The following is a 16,480-nucleotide window of genomic DNA, read 5'->3' on the forward strand; positions in this document are numbered from 1 at the left end:
CACATCGCGGTCTTGATTGTAATGAACCTCAGCTGAATGTGCTGACAGCAGGTTATCTGATCTAATGTGGACTTTGAGGCATTTTGAAATAAAAAATAAAATCCAGGGAGATTTTTGTTTTTAAAATTCCTGTGGTTGTTTGCGAAACCGCAAAATAGGGGGCCACCAGCCAGACACTCCAGACCACCTACAGAAAGAAAGTCTCAGGTATCACGAAGGTGAATCGCTAACAGTCGCTCTTTTCTCCTGGGTGCACAGCTTTGCGGCCATCCCCCCTGCCCCGTGAGACGGCAGAAGGATCGGCACCCCGTGTGGAACCTGCCTTGTGTCCCTGAAGGGATGCAATGCAATCCCAACAGGCTCTTGACTCATTCCAGATATTAAAAATAGGTCATCACTTTCATGAGGTAATATTAAACCAACACTAAGAACTTCTGCAAGACCTTTTATATTACACAATAGAGTTAAAAACTGTAGTAAATGTTCAGATATTTAAATGAGCACCAAACACTACAAAATGCAACCAACATGGTTCTATTAAAAACTCTCTTCGACTATGGCATTCAAGGACAGAATACAATCTTTTTTTTTTTTTTTTTTTTTTTACAAAGCAACTAATATAAAAATCTGCAAATGCCATAAATGCGTATCTAGACTATTCTTCTCATATAGGCATGTCATTAGATAGACTTTCTTTCGATTATTTCCTGAGGTATTTTTTGTGGTTTCCTTTTATGGTACTGCTGGATGCATTATTTTTGATCATCCTTTCCTAAAATGATTTAAAGACCTGCAAATAATTTTATTGCATAGGACACTATTCATGACACAGAAAATGGGAACTGCACGTATGTGGCACTGGAACAAGTCTTACAAATAGTGCATTCTAAGAATCTGTTACATACATTTTTTACAGTTTGTCTCTTGAAAAAATTTGAAGTTAAAGCTATGACTTAACTACGTACAGTGAAGCATTTTAGGAATGTCAAGAGATTCAAGAAGATGAATGATACAAAGAAAAAAAAGCCACCATTCTTGCCAGCTATATATTGTATTCCTTCAAAAGCAACTGTACATGCTGTCCTCAGTTCATAGTTAAATATTTCTACTAATCTGTTTTGGGAGAACAAATGTCTTTCAAGGTTTCAAGTTCCTCTATAAGCTTCTTGTTCTGGACTTCCAGCACTGCGACTCGGCTCTCCAGACATTTTACGTATTCTTTCTTTCGACGTCGACATTCTTTGGCAGCTTCCCTGAAAAAAGCAGAAGCAAAGGGCAAACAAAGCATTTTTTGCATGCTACTGACAAACAGATCAAAGTAAGCTCGGTAGGCAAGGGTGATCACGGCTGCATTCCACATCTGGGAACAACATTTTCAATTCAATTTCAAACACTAATCCAAACTGGATTCACAAGGGTCCTTTCCACACGTCCACAGTGCAGTCATTAGAACTGCTGCATGTCCTGCCTTGATTAGAGTTCACAGTAAACAAGGTCCAAGTCAAAGACAGTTACTCTGCTTTATGGCAATAAAGATCTTTGAGGGCCTTGAGTTCCTCAATGAGAGTCTTGTTTTGGTTTTCAAGCACAGCCACACGATTTTCAAGACATTTGACATATTCTTTCTTCTTCCTGCGACACTCCCGGGCAGCTTCCCTGGAACCAACACAAGGCAAATGACTACAGGAACAGCCTTCCAACACAGTCCACAGTGGCTCAGTGCACTTCTGCCCCCCGAACTCAACAGCCAACCGATCCTAGGCAAGGACTGGACAAACCCACGTAACAAACATAACCAGACATGTGCTTTTTTGTAAGATAACTGTAAGCCAACAAGAATGACTTGAGAACACAATTCGCCCAGCGTTCATCACAAATGGTGTTTTCTTAGGGCACACATTCCACTGGTAACAACAATCAGAACTGTTTTCAGTAAACTACAATGGGACCACATCCCCGAATGGAATTTCTACAAAAACACTTATAGACCCTTTCAATTATCTTATTTTTGTCTGCCAAAAGGCACATATTCCAACATAATGAGTTAATTTGATTATAAGTTAAAATGATTATAAGAATCCTTAAAAGCCTTAAATGTCAACACTGGAGATTCTTAGTCTTCAGACCAAATCTCAATAAAACAAGATCAATCGTGACTCCAAGATACAGTTTATTGGCTAGAAAATACAGCATGGATAAATCGTAACAATGAAAAAAAGATGTGCATTTTTATAAACCAAAACGAATGGACGGTGCTTCTGAAAATTCAAGAACAAGGCGGCTACAAAGACAACACTCAATAACCCAGGCAATTTAAACCCACGAATGTGAGACCACCACAATTACAATAATAAAGAAGCTACTGAGTTACTCTGGGGCACATTTCAAGACTGTTTTCCAATCACATGCATTTAATATCCAATATATTGAATTTTAAAGCACTATAAGCCCAAACTGAAAGAACAGACCAGTAGCCAAAGCAACAACACAAATAGATGAGTTGAGTTCGTCATTTTCATGTGTGACCCCACAAAACAATAAAGATAGCCAACATTTCTCTTTGTCTTTCTTTCAGGGTGGGAGGGATGGGAACTACTTCCCTTAACTCCTCTATAGAAGATACCCTTTGGCCTCATTTTGGAGGATTCAGTTCTAGAATAACTGCCTTTCAGGTAGATCACCCTTCATATCAAAAAAGCCTACACTGAAACAGATATCATCATTCACATATGTTAACAAAAGCAGTGCTGAATGTCTAAACACCAGGTTCTGTAATGCAGATTAGCATCCTGATCCACATGTGATACGTACATGATTTTTTTTTTTTTTAAGATAACTGACTCCCACTGACTGGATATCTGTGTTTTCACTGTGGAAGCGTGAGTCAGCAAAGAAGAACCTTGAAATCCAAATGAACTGCAGGAAAAGATCAACCCTTGCTTCCTAGCCAGGAACAATGGACTCATCCTGTGAACTCACAAAGTTCTCAGACTTCTCAGATGGTTAACAAAAAAATTAAAAATATAGAATTGAATGTTATAGTGACTAATTTAATTTAAATGATGCACATGGAAAAGTTAAGAATAAATCCACACACACATTTGCCACTTTGGAAACATAATTCAACTCTTTTCCACAAAGAAACTGAAATTCATTTATGAATACCAAGGTTTTCATGGTTAAACTATATTAAATTCTAGACCTAGAAGGAAGATAGTCATTTTACAAAACAGGTTACCATTCAATGAAAAACTTAAAGACCTAATAGCAGTGCTGTGGGTATTTAATCTTTAAAATTTTATTTACCAAGTTATTATAAATATCCATACTTCATATTTCACATTTGAGTGTGTGTGTGTGCGTGTGTGTGCACGTGCACACGTTATGAGAGTCAAAATGTCCCAGGCACAAAGCTTTTCATAATCATATCAGTAGATGGTACATTCCTAAGTACTCCTCAGCCATGGAAAACACCTGTTTCTTCTATTAATAGTGAGCTCAGTTTTCAGGCTTGCATGTTTCTGGGTATATCCTTAGCATAGAGAGGAAATGCAAGGCAAGGAGGAAACTGACAAGGATGGAAAGAAATAAAAACTGTTGCTAGATTGGCAGAAATACAATATAATGAAAGATGTGTGAAATACAATATAATGAAATATATGTGTGTTCTGATTACCTGGTTATAATAGATATGCACATCAAAGCCTTTACCGGTATCTTTCTGTATTCCATATCAGATTGCAAAGATGGAATGTTACTATTTTATCAGCAAGGTATTAAAATGCATTTATAAACTCTTCTTGGCTTCATTCATGAATAAACGTGTTAGCAATTAAAAAAAAAATGATGCCAACCAAAGAATAAAAAGAGAATACGTAACAGATCTTTCTGTGAATTACTAAAGCCTACATACTTTCCCATGAAGTGAAATCTGCAGGTTATAACAGGGTATTTTCAAGGTGCCAGATGCTAGTATAGAGGACAGTCTCTGGAATAAAGACTGCCTGGTTGCCCATCCTGGTTCTGCCCAGTTTGGGCCACGTGATCTTGACTAACGTATTCCTTAACCTCCCTGAACCTCTGGTCCTCCTGAGTAAACTGGGAATAATAATGACCTACACTCACGTGAACATTAAAGACACAGTAGAAATAAAGCATGTAAAACCTGCTAAACAGGTAATGAGCAACCTAACAGCCATGTATCATCTGCTTTTCTCTTGTCCTGCTCTGAACCTTTCTCAGAATCCTTTACAGCTAGGGACTAAAGACCTATTTCTAACCAATGACATGTAGGTGAAAGTTGCTGGGTCTTCCAGGAAAGGTGTGCAGTTGGACTAGACCTCAACCAGCCCCAGTTTTGGCTCTCGCCCTTCCTCCTTCTTCCTGTCTGAGGCGGTGCCTGGAGGTTCAGCCGCCGGGCTGTGATCATAAGAATGAATGGCACATGCTGAAATGACGCGGCAGGGAGCGGGGGCCCTCGATGACACTGCCGAGTCTCTGTCCTGGCTGCACACAGTGAGGACATTATTTGACACTCAGGGATAAGGTGACAAGGCTACTGGGAAACTCCAAGACAATTCTGTTCCTTTTGAAAAGATTAATTGGCACCATAATCCATGATAAAAAACTAAACCAAGAAATAATATACAAGTTAGATAAAATAAAATTGTATTTCTGTTTAAATTTTTTTTAAAGTTTGGAAAATAGCATTTTCTACTATGTTGTTTAAAAAATAAAATTACAGAGACACGGAGCAAGAAAAAGTGAGAGCAGACTGGAAGTACTTATAACAGGAGGTGTCGTTATGTGGTTAGAGACATGGGTGATTTTAATTCTTTTTGTTATTTTATATTTGCACGTGACTAGAATTTATCAGATTAAATACGTATTGCAGTGTAATAGAGGGAAAAAGTTACAAAATAGATAAAAGGAAACTACATGTGGAAAATGTAGAAAACAAACGCTTAACTTACACTTAAATTTATTTTGCTCATAGAGAAGCTAAAAAATTATATTCATCACCTATTTCACAAAGTAAATACAAAATACAAAATAGCCCTTTATAATGAAGTCCTTTCATCATTAATTTAAAAACTTACTGTATCTTTTGACTATTACCCTTACAACATAGGGATGTAACTTCTGCTGATGAAATTGTTGCATGGCCAGGAACTCGGACTAGAAGACTGTCTAATAACACACACATACAGAGCACAAACCTACATGAAATGCCACATGTTATGTGAGAAACAAAGGAGAAACACTTTTTATCAACATTTACAGTTTATGAAAACTCATTTTTAAAAAGTGTCCTAGAAGTTACCAATTGCCTGTGAAACGTCTCACCTGTTCTTCATTAGCCTCAGCTCTCGTTTGCGTGTTGCTTCTTCTGCCAGCTGCTGGGGACTGTGCAAACTTCCAGGCGATGCGGCCATCACCACTCCCTGTGGCAAACCAGTAGTAGGAGCTCGGATCTGGTAAGTCGGCATGTCACCAGTGGCAGCTGCAGTAAAACAAAATATTCAAGCTTACATAAAGAATTCATAATTTGCCATCTTACATAAAACCGACTTGGAAATGGTACACTTTTGACATGCCGTAAGAGGTAATCTTGTAATGTTTATGATAATTATTCTGAGCATTATAGCAATCTCAAGTATTAAAGATCTTCCTCAGCACTTAGAACAAGGTATTCGGCATGCTCTAAACATTTAAGGTAGAAAAGTGTCCTAATGCATTTTAGACAGGTTTTTATCAAAGGCAAAAGCTCACTCACTGCCTTTTCCATAGATAGCTCATTTAGCCTAAAATCAGTGGTGTGCTGATAAATATCTACAGTCCTCAGGGAAAAACAATTAAAAAGCCCTGATGTGTAGTGCTTGATAATTCTCATGATGTAAATACTTCCACTATGGCCAGTTTCAAGCGACCAACGTGACTTCACTGAGCACAGAGTTGAAAAGAGACACGCAGCATACAGACAGAACAGATGCTAGTACCCACAGAGCACAGAATACTTGGACATTCTGAGTTTTGAGTACGAATGTTTTTAATGTGTAAATATATTGTGTATGTATGTGTATATATGCATATGTATATACATAGATGCATGTATATATATATACACACATATATACACACACACAATTTTTTTTTTTTTTGAGACGGAGTTTCACTCTTGTTACCCAGGCTGGAGTGCAATGGCGCGATCTCGGCTCACCGCAACCTCTGCCTCCTGGGTTCAGGCAATTCTCCTGCCTCAGCCTCCTGAGTAGCTGGGATTACAGGCACGCGCCACCAGGCCCAGCTAATGTTTTTTTGTATTTTTAGTAGAGACGGGGTTTCACCATGTTGACCACGATGGTCTCGATCTCTTGACCTCGTGATCCACCTGCCTCGGCCTCCCAAAGTGCTGGGATTGCAGCCTTGAGCCACTGCACCCGGCCTCACAATTTTTAATAATAGCTGTTTTACAACCAGCTCACAAAGATACTGAATTTTTTTTTTTAGGCAGAATCTTACTCAGTAGCCCCAGGCTGGAGTGCAGTGCCGCAATCTCGGCTCACTGTAACTTCCGCCTCCCCAGTTCAAGCGATTCTTGTACCTCAGCCTCCCAAGTAGCTGAGATTACGGGCATGCACCACCATGCCTGGTTATTTATATTTTTAGCAGACATGGGGTTTCGCTATGGTGGCCAGGCTGGTCTCGAACTCCTGACCTCAAGTAATCCACCTGCCTCAGCATCCCAAAGTGTTGGGATTCCAGGCATGAGCCACCATACCCAGCCTGAAAATTTAACAGGCTCTAGCAAGCCAGCAGGAGCTGACGGCAGCACAGTACTGCAAAAATTTCCAGTAAGCAGAAGAGCTCCATCCTCTGAATGTTTCAGTTTAGAGATTTTCCTATACCCCATATCACGCCTGAAACAGTCACTGAATGTCTTTAAGTGCAATTCTCGTTACTAGAAAATGATTGAAGCACTGGAAGGAATTGAGCTCACTGCAGTTTCAGTAAAGAAACAAACAAACAACCACCACCACCCAGCAAAGCTCTGCTTAAACCTAGTTTCTCTGGGGAAAGATAATTTTTGTCTTTCTTAGGTTTCCTAGCAAAATAATACTTCTGTAAATATTCATTTAAAAATATTGTCTAAGCATAGTATTATCATACAGTTAAAAGACAGCATTTAATATTTACTTAGTGTTCAGGTCGAATACTAAAAGTAAGCTCTCAAAGTTTCTTAATTTATATTCAAAATTTGCCTATCTACAGCAAGAAACATAGCTTCCTAGAAAAGACAGATGGCTTTGAGTGATAAAACGTTTCTCCCACCAACGCTTCAACATTGAGAACGTATGGTCGAGAGTTAGTTTGTCACTCTGATGAGACATTACAAAATACATACTCTCTCAAAGCTAAGTGCAAGAAAAAGATTTCTTAAAGTTATCAAATCCTATAAATATTGTCTGAACTAAATTCCAATCAAAAGAAAATACAGCACTTCTCTATTTCATGAAAATGTATCATACCCATTGAATAAGAAGTGAAATTTCACCCATGGAGACAAAAACTTTGTTAGCTAAATAGGATATTATCACTGAAAATGGCCAAGCAGTCTTAAAAAGTTAAACAAAGATTAACTGATCTATGTGCTTCTATTTGGGTATATGCCAGAATTTTTCCCTAAGGCTTGAGAATTAGGTGAAAGAATACAACAAAAACATGGCTTTCGCCGGGCGCAGTGGCTCACGCCTGTAATCCCAGCACTTTGGGAGGCCAAGTTGGGCAGATCACCTGAGGTCAGGAGTTTGAGATCAGCCTGACCAACACAGAGAAAACCCCATCTCTACTAAAAATACAAAATTAGCCAGGCGTGGTGGCACATGCCTGTAATCCCAGCTACTTGGGAGGCTGAGGCAGGAGAATTGCTTGAACCCGGGAGGTAGAGGTTGCGGTGAGCCAAGATCGCGCCACTGCACTCCAGCCTGGGCAACAAGAGTGAAACTCTGTCTTAAGACAAAACAAAACAAAAAACATGGCTTTCAAAGAAGCTCACTTAAAGATTTTTGAAGAATAAAAATATTTATAAGGTTGTGCTGTCTTTTCCTTCTACATGTAATTTTAAAACATTGGTGATAGGTAATCATTGTGATTAGTCATCAGCATATGAATAAACTTGGGAAAAGTCCTATTTTTGTGACTATCCAAAATAATGTATACACAGACAACTTCCATATGACTCGTACAAAACTGTGTAGCTTTGAGAGAGTTAAGGAGGTCATGTTAAGCCTGTTATAAACTAACTTAAGAGACTATTTAAAATATCTTCTTCATCGTATTGTCGGAGTAGATGGAGTGGAGCAGAGAATAACATAGCTCTCCTCTCTTCTCCTCACCCATATCCAGGGAAGAAGGTTGTGGTATAAGAAAGGCTGAAACAATGGAACAGCTGGAGGCACCTAGGCCTTCTAAAATTGTAATAGCCAGAGACAGACGAGAAGTTTACATGACACCAGGGTGACACATGCAGGCAGCATGGATGCTAGGATCATTCTTTCCAAACACTGCCCACACAGATATGCGATAAAATTAATAGGTAGGGAGGGGCTCATTACAGTCTAGTTCTGTAGACATTTGCTCTTTTCTGTAACATAAAGTTAGAGCAGGATGCTTCCATGATATACAAAAGCCAGTTTTGTTAAAAAAAAAAAAAACACATTTTTTTTTAAAGGGGTGAGTGGAAATAGTCACAGATGAAAAATAAAGTTCAAGGCCAGACATGGTGGCTCATGCCTGTAATTCCAGCATTTTGGAAGGCCAAGGTGGGAGGTTCACTTGAGCCCAAGAGTTCAAGACCAGCCTGGGCAACATGGTGAAACCTGGTCTCTACAATAAATTTAAAAATTAGCCAGGTATGGTGGTGCGCATCTGTGGCTCCAGTGTCTGAGCTGGGAAGATCATGTGAGCCCAGGACGTTGAGGCTGCAGTGAGCCATGATCATGCTACTGCACTCCAGCCTGAGGGGCAGAGTAAGACCCTGTCTCGGGGGGGAAAAAGAAAAGAAAGAAGAAGTTCATTAATTGGCCTTGTATTTATTTATCAGAAATGGTTCTAAACAACTCTTGACTGTTTCTAGAAGCAACAACCACCCTCAAGGAACCAAATTTGGCACCATGAAGAATAATGGCAATTCCAAAATAAGAATTCTTGAAAACATTTTGAGCAATAGCTCAGAAAAAATACCACTTTAAAACAACTTGGAAGGGGATGATATATTCAGATGCATTCGTTCTGAGATGTTTGGTGACTGGGTTTTATTGTAATTTTTCAGAGGTATCATATATTAATTTTATCTCCCTCAATAAAATCAAAATGACAGCACATTAATTCAAGCCATAAACAGGAATTAGTATAAATTAGTAGGAATTTCTTTTTTTTTTTTTTTTTTGTTGAGACGGAGTTTCACTCTTGTTACCCAGGCTGGAGTGCAATGGCGCAATCTCGGCTCACCGCAACCTCCGCCTCCTGGGTTCGGGCAATTCTCCTGCCTCAACCTCCTCAGTAGCTGGGATTACAGGCATGCGCCACCATGCCCAGCTAATGTTTTTGTATTTTTAGTAGAGACGGGGTTTCACCGTGTTGACCAGGATGGTCTCGATCTCTTGACCTCGTGATCCACCCGCCTCGGCCTCCCAAAGTGCTGGGATTACAGGCTTGAGCCACCGCGCCCGGCATTAGTAGGAATTTCTAAATTTCTATTATATCCCAAAGGATCTATAAGGTGGTATACTTCTAATGGTCAGCGGACAAACCCCATATACTCAAATATAATCTTATTAGCAAAGTACATTTAAAAATATATGGGCAAAGATAGCTATGCACAGTGGCTCATGCCTGTAATCCCAGCTTCTTCAGAGGCTGAGGCAGCCCAGGAGTTCACTCGGGCCCAGGAGTTCAAGTCCAGCCTGGGCAACATAGTATGATGCTGTCTCTTAAAAAAATAAAGATACAAAGATAATCTCTTATTTTGAGAAAATCTAAATGTCGCAAAGTTTTATTTTTAAAACAAGTTATAGGCCGGGTGCGGCGGCTCACACCTGTAATCCCAGCACTTTGGGAGGCCGAGGCGGGTGGATCACCTGAGGTCAGAGGTTTGAGACCAGCCTAGCCAACATCATGAAACCCCGTCTCTACTAAAAACACACAAAAAAATTAGCTGGGCATGGTGGTGCATGTCTGTAGTCCCAGCTACTCGGGAGGCTGAGGCAGCGGAATACTTTGAACCCAGGAGGCAGAGGTTGCAGCGAGCCAAGATCCCACCACTGCACTCCAGCCTGGGTGACGGAGAGAGACTCCATCTCAAAACAAAACAAACAAAAAAACAAGTTATAAAAAAAGTATGTATCTTAGTCAGCTTTAAATTTCCAATATTATGAATTCCATGGAAATGTAAAGTAGATAATATGCCAAGGATCACAGTTCTAAAAATCTTGTATTCTCTGATGACACACTGCTATTCCTGTACTCTTATAAAGGCCAGTTCCTGTCCCATTTAACTACTGAAGGTGTCCAATTACTTTTTATTCTAGAATTTTCATATTCTGAATATATATGGGTTATCAGTGGGGAATTAAAAATCGTGGCTGAAAAAAGATTGTAAGATGTTTGCACACTAACTTCATTCTCAGGAAAGCAGAAACTTTAGGACACATCAGGGTTAGTATATTTTTTACCCCAGAATCTAGCACAGTACTTGGCATGTAACGGGTGCTTCACGAGTTTATGTGTGCTGTAGGAAGTAACATTTGAACTTCCGAGGGTTCTGCACAAGGCTGATATCATTTGGAATGTTTAAAATAAGCAGTCTTTCTTACAACTTACAGTATAGCAGCTAAACCTTTACCTTTAAGATGGAAAGCCCTACAAGATGCGATATGTCTCTTCAAAGTGCCCTTTCTTGATAAAGGCATTATTTCTTAAATCTTCCTTAGATGAGCTTTAGATAAGTCTAACATAGCATTTTAAAGGCAAAGCCATTCTCATTATATGTTTCCATCTAGCTCCTGACATCAAAGCATTTTCTTTTTAGGTTCAGTATCAAATATTTCATGGGAAAAGAAAATTCCTAGAACTCTCAATTTTGGTCATTAACTTCATACCTCTCTTTGCAAGCTTTAAACACGGTACAGCAGAAAAAGCATGGGGTTTGGAGTCTGGGTTCTAGTCCAGCTCTGCCACTTACCAGCCATGTGACTTGGGGCAAGTTCAGTTTCCTCATCTGTAAAATGATACAGTATCTCATTTAATACCCACAATAAACCCTGTAATGTATGTCAAAGTGTCTAGCACAGCACCTGGCATACGGCAGGCACTCTGCAAATGTTACTTCCCTTCCTCTTCCCCTCCTTAAGTTCTGAAAGACAACGTTCCAAATTATGCTTACACTGAGTATTAGTTAAAAGGCATATAACATCCATAAATATATTCCCCCCTGGAATTTCCCTTCTAACAAACCCAAAGAATCAAAAGGTATGGCTCTTATTATTTTGTTAAAAAAATCTATTAAAAACTTTTATATGTTGTTATATTCCTTTAAAGAATACATTATTAAAGATAATGTAAGATGTCTTTTTCAATGTATGCAATCATTTATAACAGAACCTCCAACGGCCAAAGATATACTCTTGTCAGACTGGTTAGAAGAAAACTGAAAAATACCCACAAGTCAGAGTAGGAAACAAAGACACAAACAAGAAACCCAGCCAAGTACCTAGGCTGGTAACTTCCACAGTTAAACGACTTCTCAACACCCCAAATGATGCTGATTTTATTCAACTGGTTATTTATTAAGATATCTGTAGTCCTGAGCACACAGGCTGAATTTAAAGAAACGTTTTTACATGGAGAGTTCCTGCTTTCGTATGCCATTTCACAGTGCTGCACGAATCCTAAATACACCTTTAAGTAAGCAGCAGAGGTTAAGTTAGACGTCACACGTCTAAGTAGCGGGCTTCTGTCCCTAACTCGGGTGACTGCTGACATCACCATCACTGGTGTGTTTCTCTTCCTCTGTACCGCCACCTGCTCCTCCTACCTAGATCCTCCATCTCTACGCCTGGTGTCTCACCTACCAAAAACGTTCCCTTCTCCGCGAAAATTAGATCCTACATGAAAGTAGGATCAGTGCTATTTAACACTGATCACTTTCAAATTTGCTACAATCACTGTGACACAAAGACCACATAGAACAGACCCACCAAAATCTTTTCAGCTTTATTGAGGTATAATTGAGAAAGCTGTATATACTCAGTACAATGTGATGCTTTCACATATGTGTACATTATGAAACTATTACCACAATCCAGCTAAGTAAGTTACATAGAAGGGACCTTTTAAAGTTGTTTAGCATGTGCAAATCCACGAGTCAGTCTATATAAAAGATGGGAAATTAGGAACACCAAAATTTAGGGTTCTATATAATAGCAAATATATGCTCTCCTGTCCTATGAGAGTAATAATAATCTATAAAAAATTCAATTGTAGGTTGGGCGTGGTGGTTCACACCAGTAATCCAGCACTTTTGGGAGGCTGAGGCAGGCAGATTGAGGTCAGGAGTTCAAGACCAGCCTGACCAACATGGTGAAACCCCGTCTCTACTAAAAATACAAAATTAGCCGAGTGTGGTGGTGAGTGCTTGTAATCCCAGCTACTTGGGAGGCTGAGGTAGGAGAATCGCTTGAATGCGGGAGGCAGAGGTTGCAGTGAGCCAAGATCGTGCCACTGCACTCCAGCCTGGGGAACAAGAGCGAAACTCTGTCTGAAAAAAAAATTCCATTTTAATGACTTAAAATGATGCTAACCTCATTTTATATGTTTTATAAGCAGGACACTGTATTCGTGTGTCAGTGTCAGGAGTTCTGAGGAGTCACATAATGCGCTATGAACAGAACCCGAGGGTTCCAAAGACTCGAATGGGCTCACTACTTGCTAGCTCTGTAAACTTGGAAGTCATTTACCCCGTCCGACCTGGGTGTAGATGGATGTGTGTCAGTGAGAATGCCTGTAAACTGCCTTTTTTAGCATTTAAGCACGTTTCCTAGTAAGGCCTACTTGATCCCTTTACCTGCTTCTGTGTCACTCACAATCAGATAGTTTCTTTGACGGCACTTTCTACAGTTTGTATTCATGTTTATTTGTAACATTAAGTGATTTTTTATTTGAAAGTTTATATAAATGCAAAGTATAATTATTTTGTTAGCATATAAATGAATATATTTGCCTAATATATTCATATAGGCAAATAAAACACAGCAAAGTAAAACAAATATCTCAAATTACATTTCAGTATACATTTTTCAAAGATTGTAGGAAAACAGTGTAAGAATAATTTCCAGGCCGGGCGTGGTGGCTCAAGCCTGTAATCCCAGTACTTTGGGAGGCCGAGGCGGGTGGATCATGAGGTCAAGAGATCGAGACCATCCTGGTCAACATGGTGAAACCCCGTCTCTACTAAAACTACAAAAAATCAGCTGGGCATGGTGGCACGTGCCTGTAATCCCAGCTACTGAGGAGGCTGAGGCAGGAGAATTGCCTGAACCCAGGAGGCGGAGGTTGCGGTGAGCCGAGATCGCGCCATGGCACTCCAGCCTGGGTAACATGAGTGAAACTCCGTCTTAAAAAAAAAAAAAAAAAAAAAAGAATAATTTCCAATTTCACCTGCAGATTTGGTTTACTGAATCTTAAGGTAGACAAAAGACTTGTTATTTTCACTTCCAAAATGATTATAACTTGTTCAGCTACCAACTTCAAGAAGGTGTTACAACCTAAATGAAATTATTCTTTTATGTAAAAATTTCTAAGCAAAAATCATTGCTAATAGCCTCCTTTCACAAAGATGATATATATCCTTATTCTCATGCATCAAATACTAAGATACTAGTTTTCCAAATTTGTTGGAAAGTTCGTTTTTAACAATTCAGAAATCCAGCCGGAATACAACTTCAGATTCAGAATCTAAAAGATACGAAATTATGCTCCTAACAGAATCAGCTTATGAATAATACAAAAGACAATTTCTAGTAAAAATTATGTTTTTTAATAAAATAGAATTTTATTAAATTTCTAATAAAAATTAGTAAATTATGCCCCACAAAATCAATAATATAATTTCATAAACTATAATCATCTACTTTTTCTTTGAGATGGAGTCTCGCTCTGTCACCCAGCCTGGAGTCCAGTGGCATGATCTCGACTCACTGCAACCTCCACCTCCTAGGTTCAAGCGATTCTCTTGCCTCAGCCTCCTGAGTAGCTGGGATTACAGGCGTGTGCCACAACGCCTGGCTAATTTTTGTATTTTTAGTAGAGATGGGGTTTCACCATGTTGGTCAGGCTGGTCTCAAACTTCTGACCTCGTGATCCACCTGCCTCGGCCTCCCAAAGTGCGGGGATTACAGGCGTGAGTCACCATGGCTGGCCAGTCATTTACTTTTTATATTTCACTTCATGATCCTCTAAGTAAATGCTGCTAAAATCTTTTCCAGACCAGCCATTAGTGCTAGGAGCCTGATTTCAATCTAGATCAGAGTTTTTCAAACTGTAAGCTGTAGACCATTAATGGGTCATAAAGGAAATTTCATGGGTCAAGGATAGCATTTTTTAAAAAAAGGACAGAAAAGGAATTATGGGTACATCACATAAGGATAAGAGTTATATCTGAAACTTGTTTTTATATAAATGTAGGGTACACACACACACGAGTCCACTATGTCATGATGTAATGTGGGTCATGGTTGAAAAGTTTGCAAGCCACTAACCTAGATCCATCTACTTGGTCTGCCGATCCCACAGGGTTACCCCAGAACCGAAAGCCCAGAGGTCTGGTTCCTAAGTCTACTCTACTGCACATTCAAAAAAGTTCCTTAACCCTGTGCTCTTCTGGCTTTAAAAAATAAAGTAAAATTAAATCAAAGTTTCAGCATTTTTACAAGTTTAAATTGACAAGGGAAAATAAATCATGGGTAGCATTACTGGTAGACCTGTGAACAAGACTCTTCAAGGATGTTATGTTCATTCTGTAAAAACAAATGTGAAAAATGTTCACTTATTTATATGTAGTAGTTAAAAATATACAGTCTTTTCACAGCATTTTATTTATCTTTTGTTGAGTCTTATGCTTAGGCAAGCCAAAGAGGGAATAGGAATGAAAGGCTTGGTAAAGAAAGATATAAACCAATAATTTTTAGAAAATGAATTTATGTAAAAAAATGCCTTTTGGTTCTAAGAATCATATGACATGCAGTGTTTGAGATAATTTTAAGTTAATCTATATTTTATCAGAAATTCATCATTTGAGTTCTGCAATCTATTGAATGTCTAGAACTTCACAAAACTTCTTTGGGGAAAAAATAACACAGTCTTAAAAACAATGTAATATAGGTTTTCCTTGCTCAAGACAATCCAGTGTTCCTACGCAGAAACAGGGCTGAGACCACTAACTGTGAAGAGCTAAATTGTAGTAAAGCCGTTAAAACCACCCACTCTTTCTTAATTCAACTGCAAATTCAGTATTGGGTTACAAACAAGACCACTGAATAAACAACGTTGCAAGCACACAAAGGTTAGTAACTAAGTCTTTCAAAATCACTGTTACCGAGAAAAGCAAACCGAGTGAAAAATTACCGATTACAAATTTAAATCCCAGAGGCTGGGAGAACAAGACCAGCACTTCCCTGAATGAACACTAGAGGGCGCGCTGAATCGCAAGTTCCTATAGATGGAGTTAGAGTAAAGAACCCACAGCCTATACATACATAGTCCATTTCTCACCAGGCACGTGCAGGGACGGCCTCAGGAGGAGGCTCCATCTTACCACTAAGCTGGCCAGACAACTCCTGAGTTCTGTTCATGCATTACAGTTTCGTGAAGTGTCCCCCTCTTCAAGCAGATACCCACCGCAAAAGAAATGTTAAAGTAAGGCTAACAAGAAAAGCTATTCAGTCTAAGAGGGAGCTTGGAGGTAGAGGCAGTGGTGAGCTAGTTAACTCCAAATCTGTCAGCAGCACTTGACAAAGCAGAAAGGAACTGACTAAATCACAACATGACTCGGAGCTGACGTCAATGTGCAGCTCGCTTGGAGTTTAACTTTTCCACTTCCCCTGCTGAAACACGATTCCAGGAAATGTAATGACATCAGCCCTTTGAACTCAATTAGCTGAGGAACAGACCATTTTAAATACAGGAGGAAAGAAACAAGTAGGCACACAAACATCCACAGCACGCGGGTTTTTCCTATTTTGTTTGGAGCTGCATTTGTCCACGGTAATGAAATCAGAATGTGAACCGTGTATACTGTATGTTTAACCTGCAGCTAGGTTAAATCTGCAACAGGTTGCAGATGAAGTAATAGCTTATTTTAGTAGGGCGGAATGGTATGCACATGAAAGAGAGACAGAGAGAGAGGGAGGGCAGGAGGGGAGGG

General features: G+C 39.4%; 1 protein-coding gene across 34 annotated transcripts in view; it reads right to left on the bottom strand.

The window, feature by feature from the left end:
- Positions 1-429: 429 nt before the first annotated feature.
- CREM (cAMP responsive element modulator) overlaps positions 430-16,480 on the bottom strand; it is an 82,570-nt gene continuing 66,519 nt past the window's right edge. For 18 of the 34 annotated variants that reach the window (XM_032259748.1, XM_032259742.1, XM_032259759.1 and 15 more), the window contains 2 exons: positions 5,347-5,503; positions 430-1,656 (listed from right to left, as the gene is read on the bottom strand). In XM_032259748.1, the coding sequence (XP_032115639.1) occupies positions 1,512-1,656; positions 5,347-5,503 (302 nt within the window). In that variant the 3' untranslated portion in view covers positions 430-1,511. Of the gene's footprint in view, positions 1,657-5,346; positions 5,504-11,242; positions 11,279-15,812; positions 16,178-16,480 lie in introns of those variants that run through there. The other 16 variants (XM_032259771.1, XM_032259760.1, XM_032259752.1 and 13 more) reach the window with 7 other exon arrangements.

Source organism: Sapajus apella, unplaced genomic scaffold, assembly GCF_009761245.1.
Source record: "Sapajus apella isolate SASKATOON/1434 unplaced genomic scaffold, GSC_monkey_1.0 scaffold111, whole genome shotgun sequence".
In the NCBI taxonomy this organism is placed as follows: Eukaryota; Metazoa; Chordata; class Mammalia; order Primates; family Cebidae; genus Sapajus; species Sapajus apella.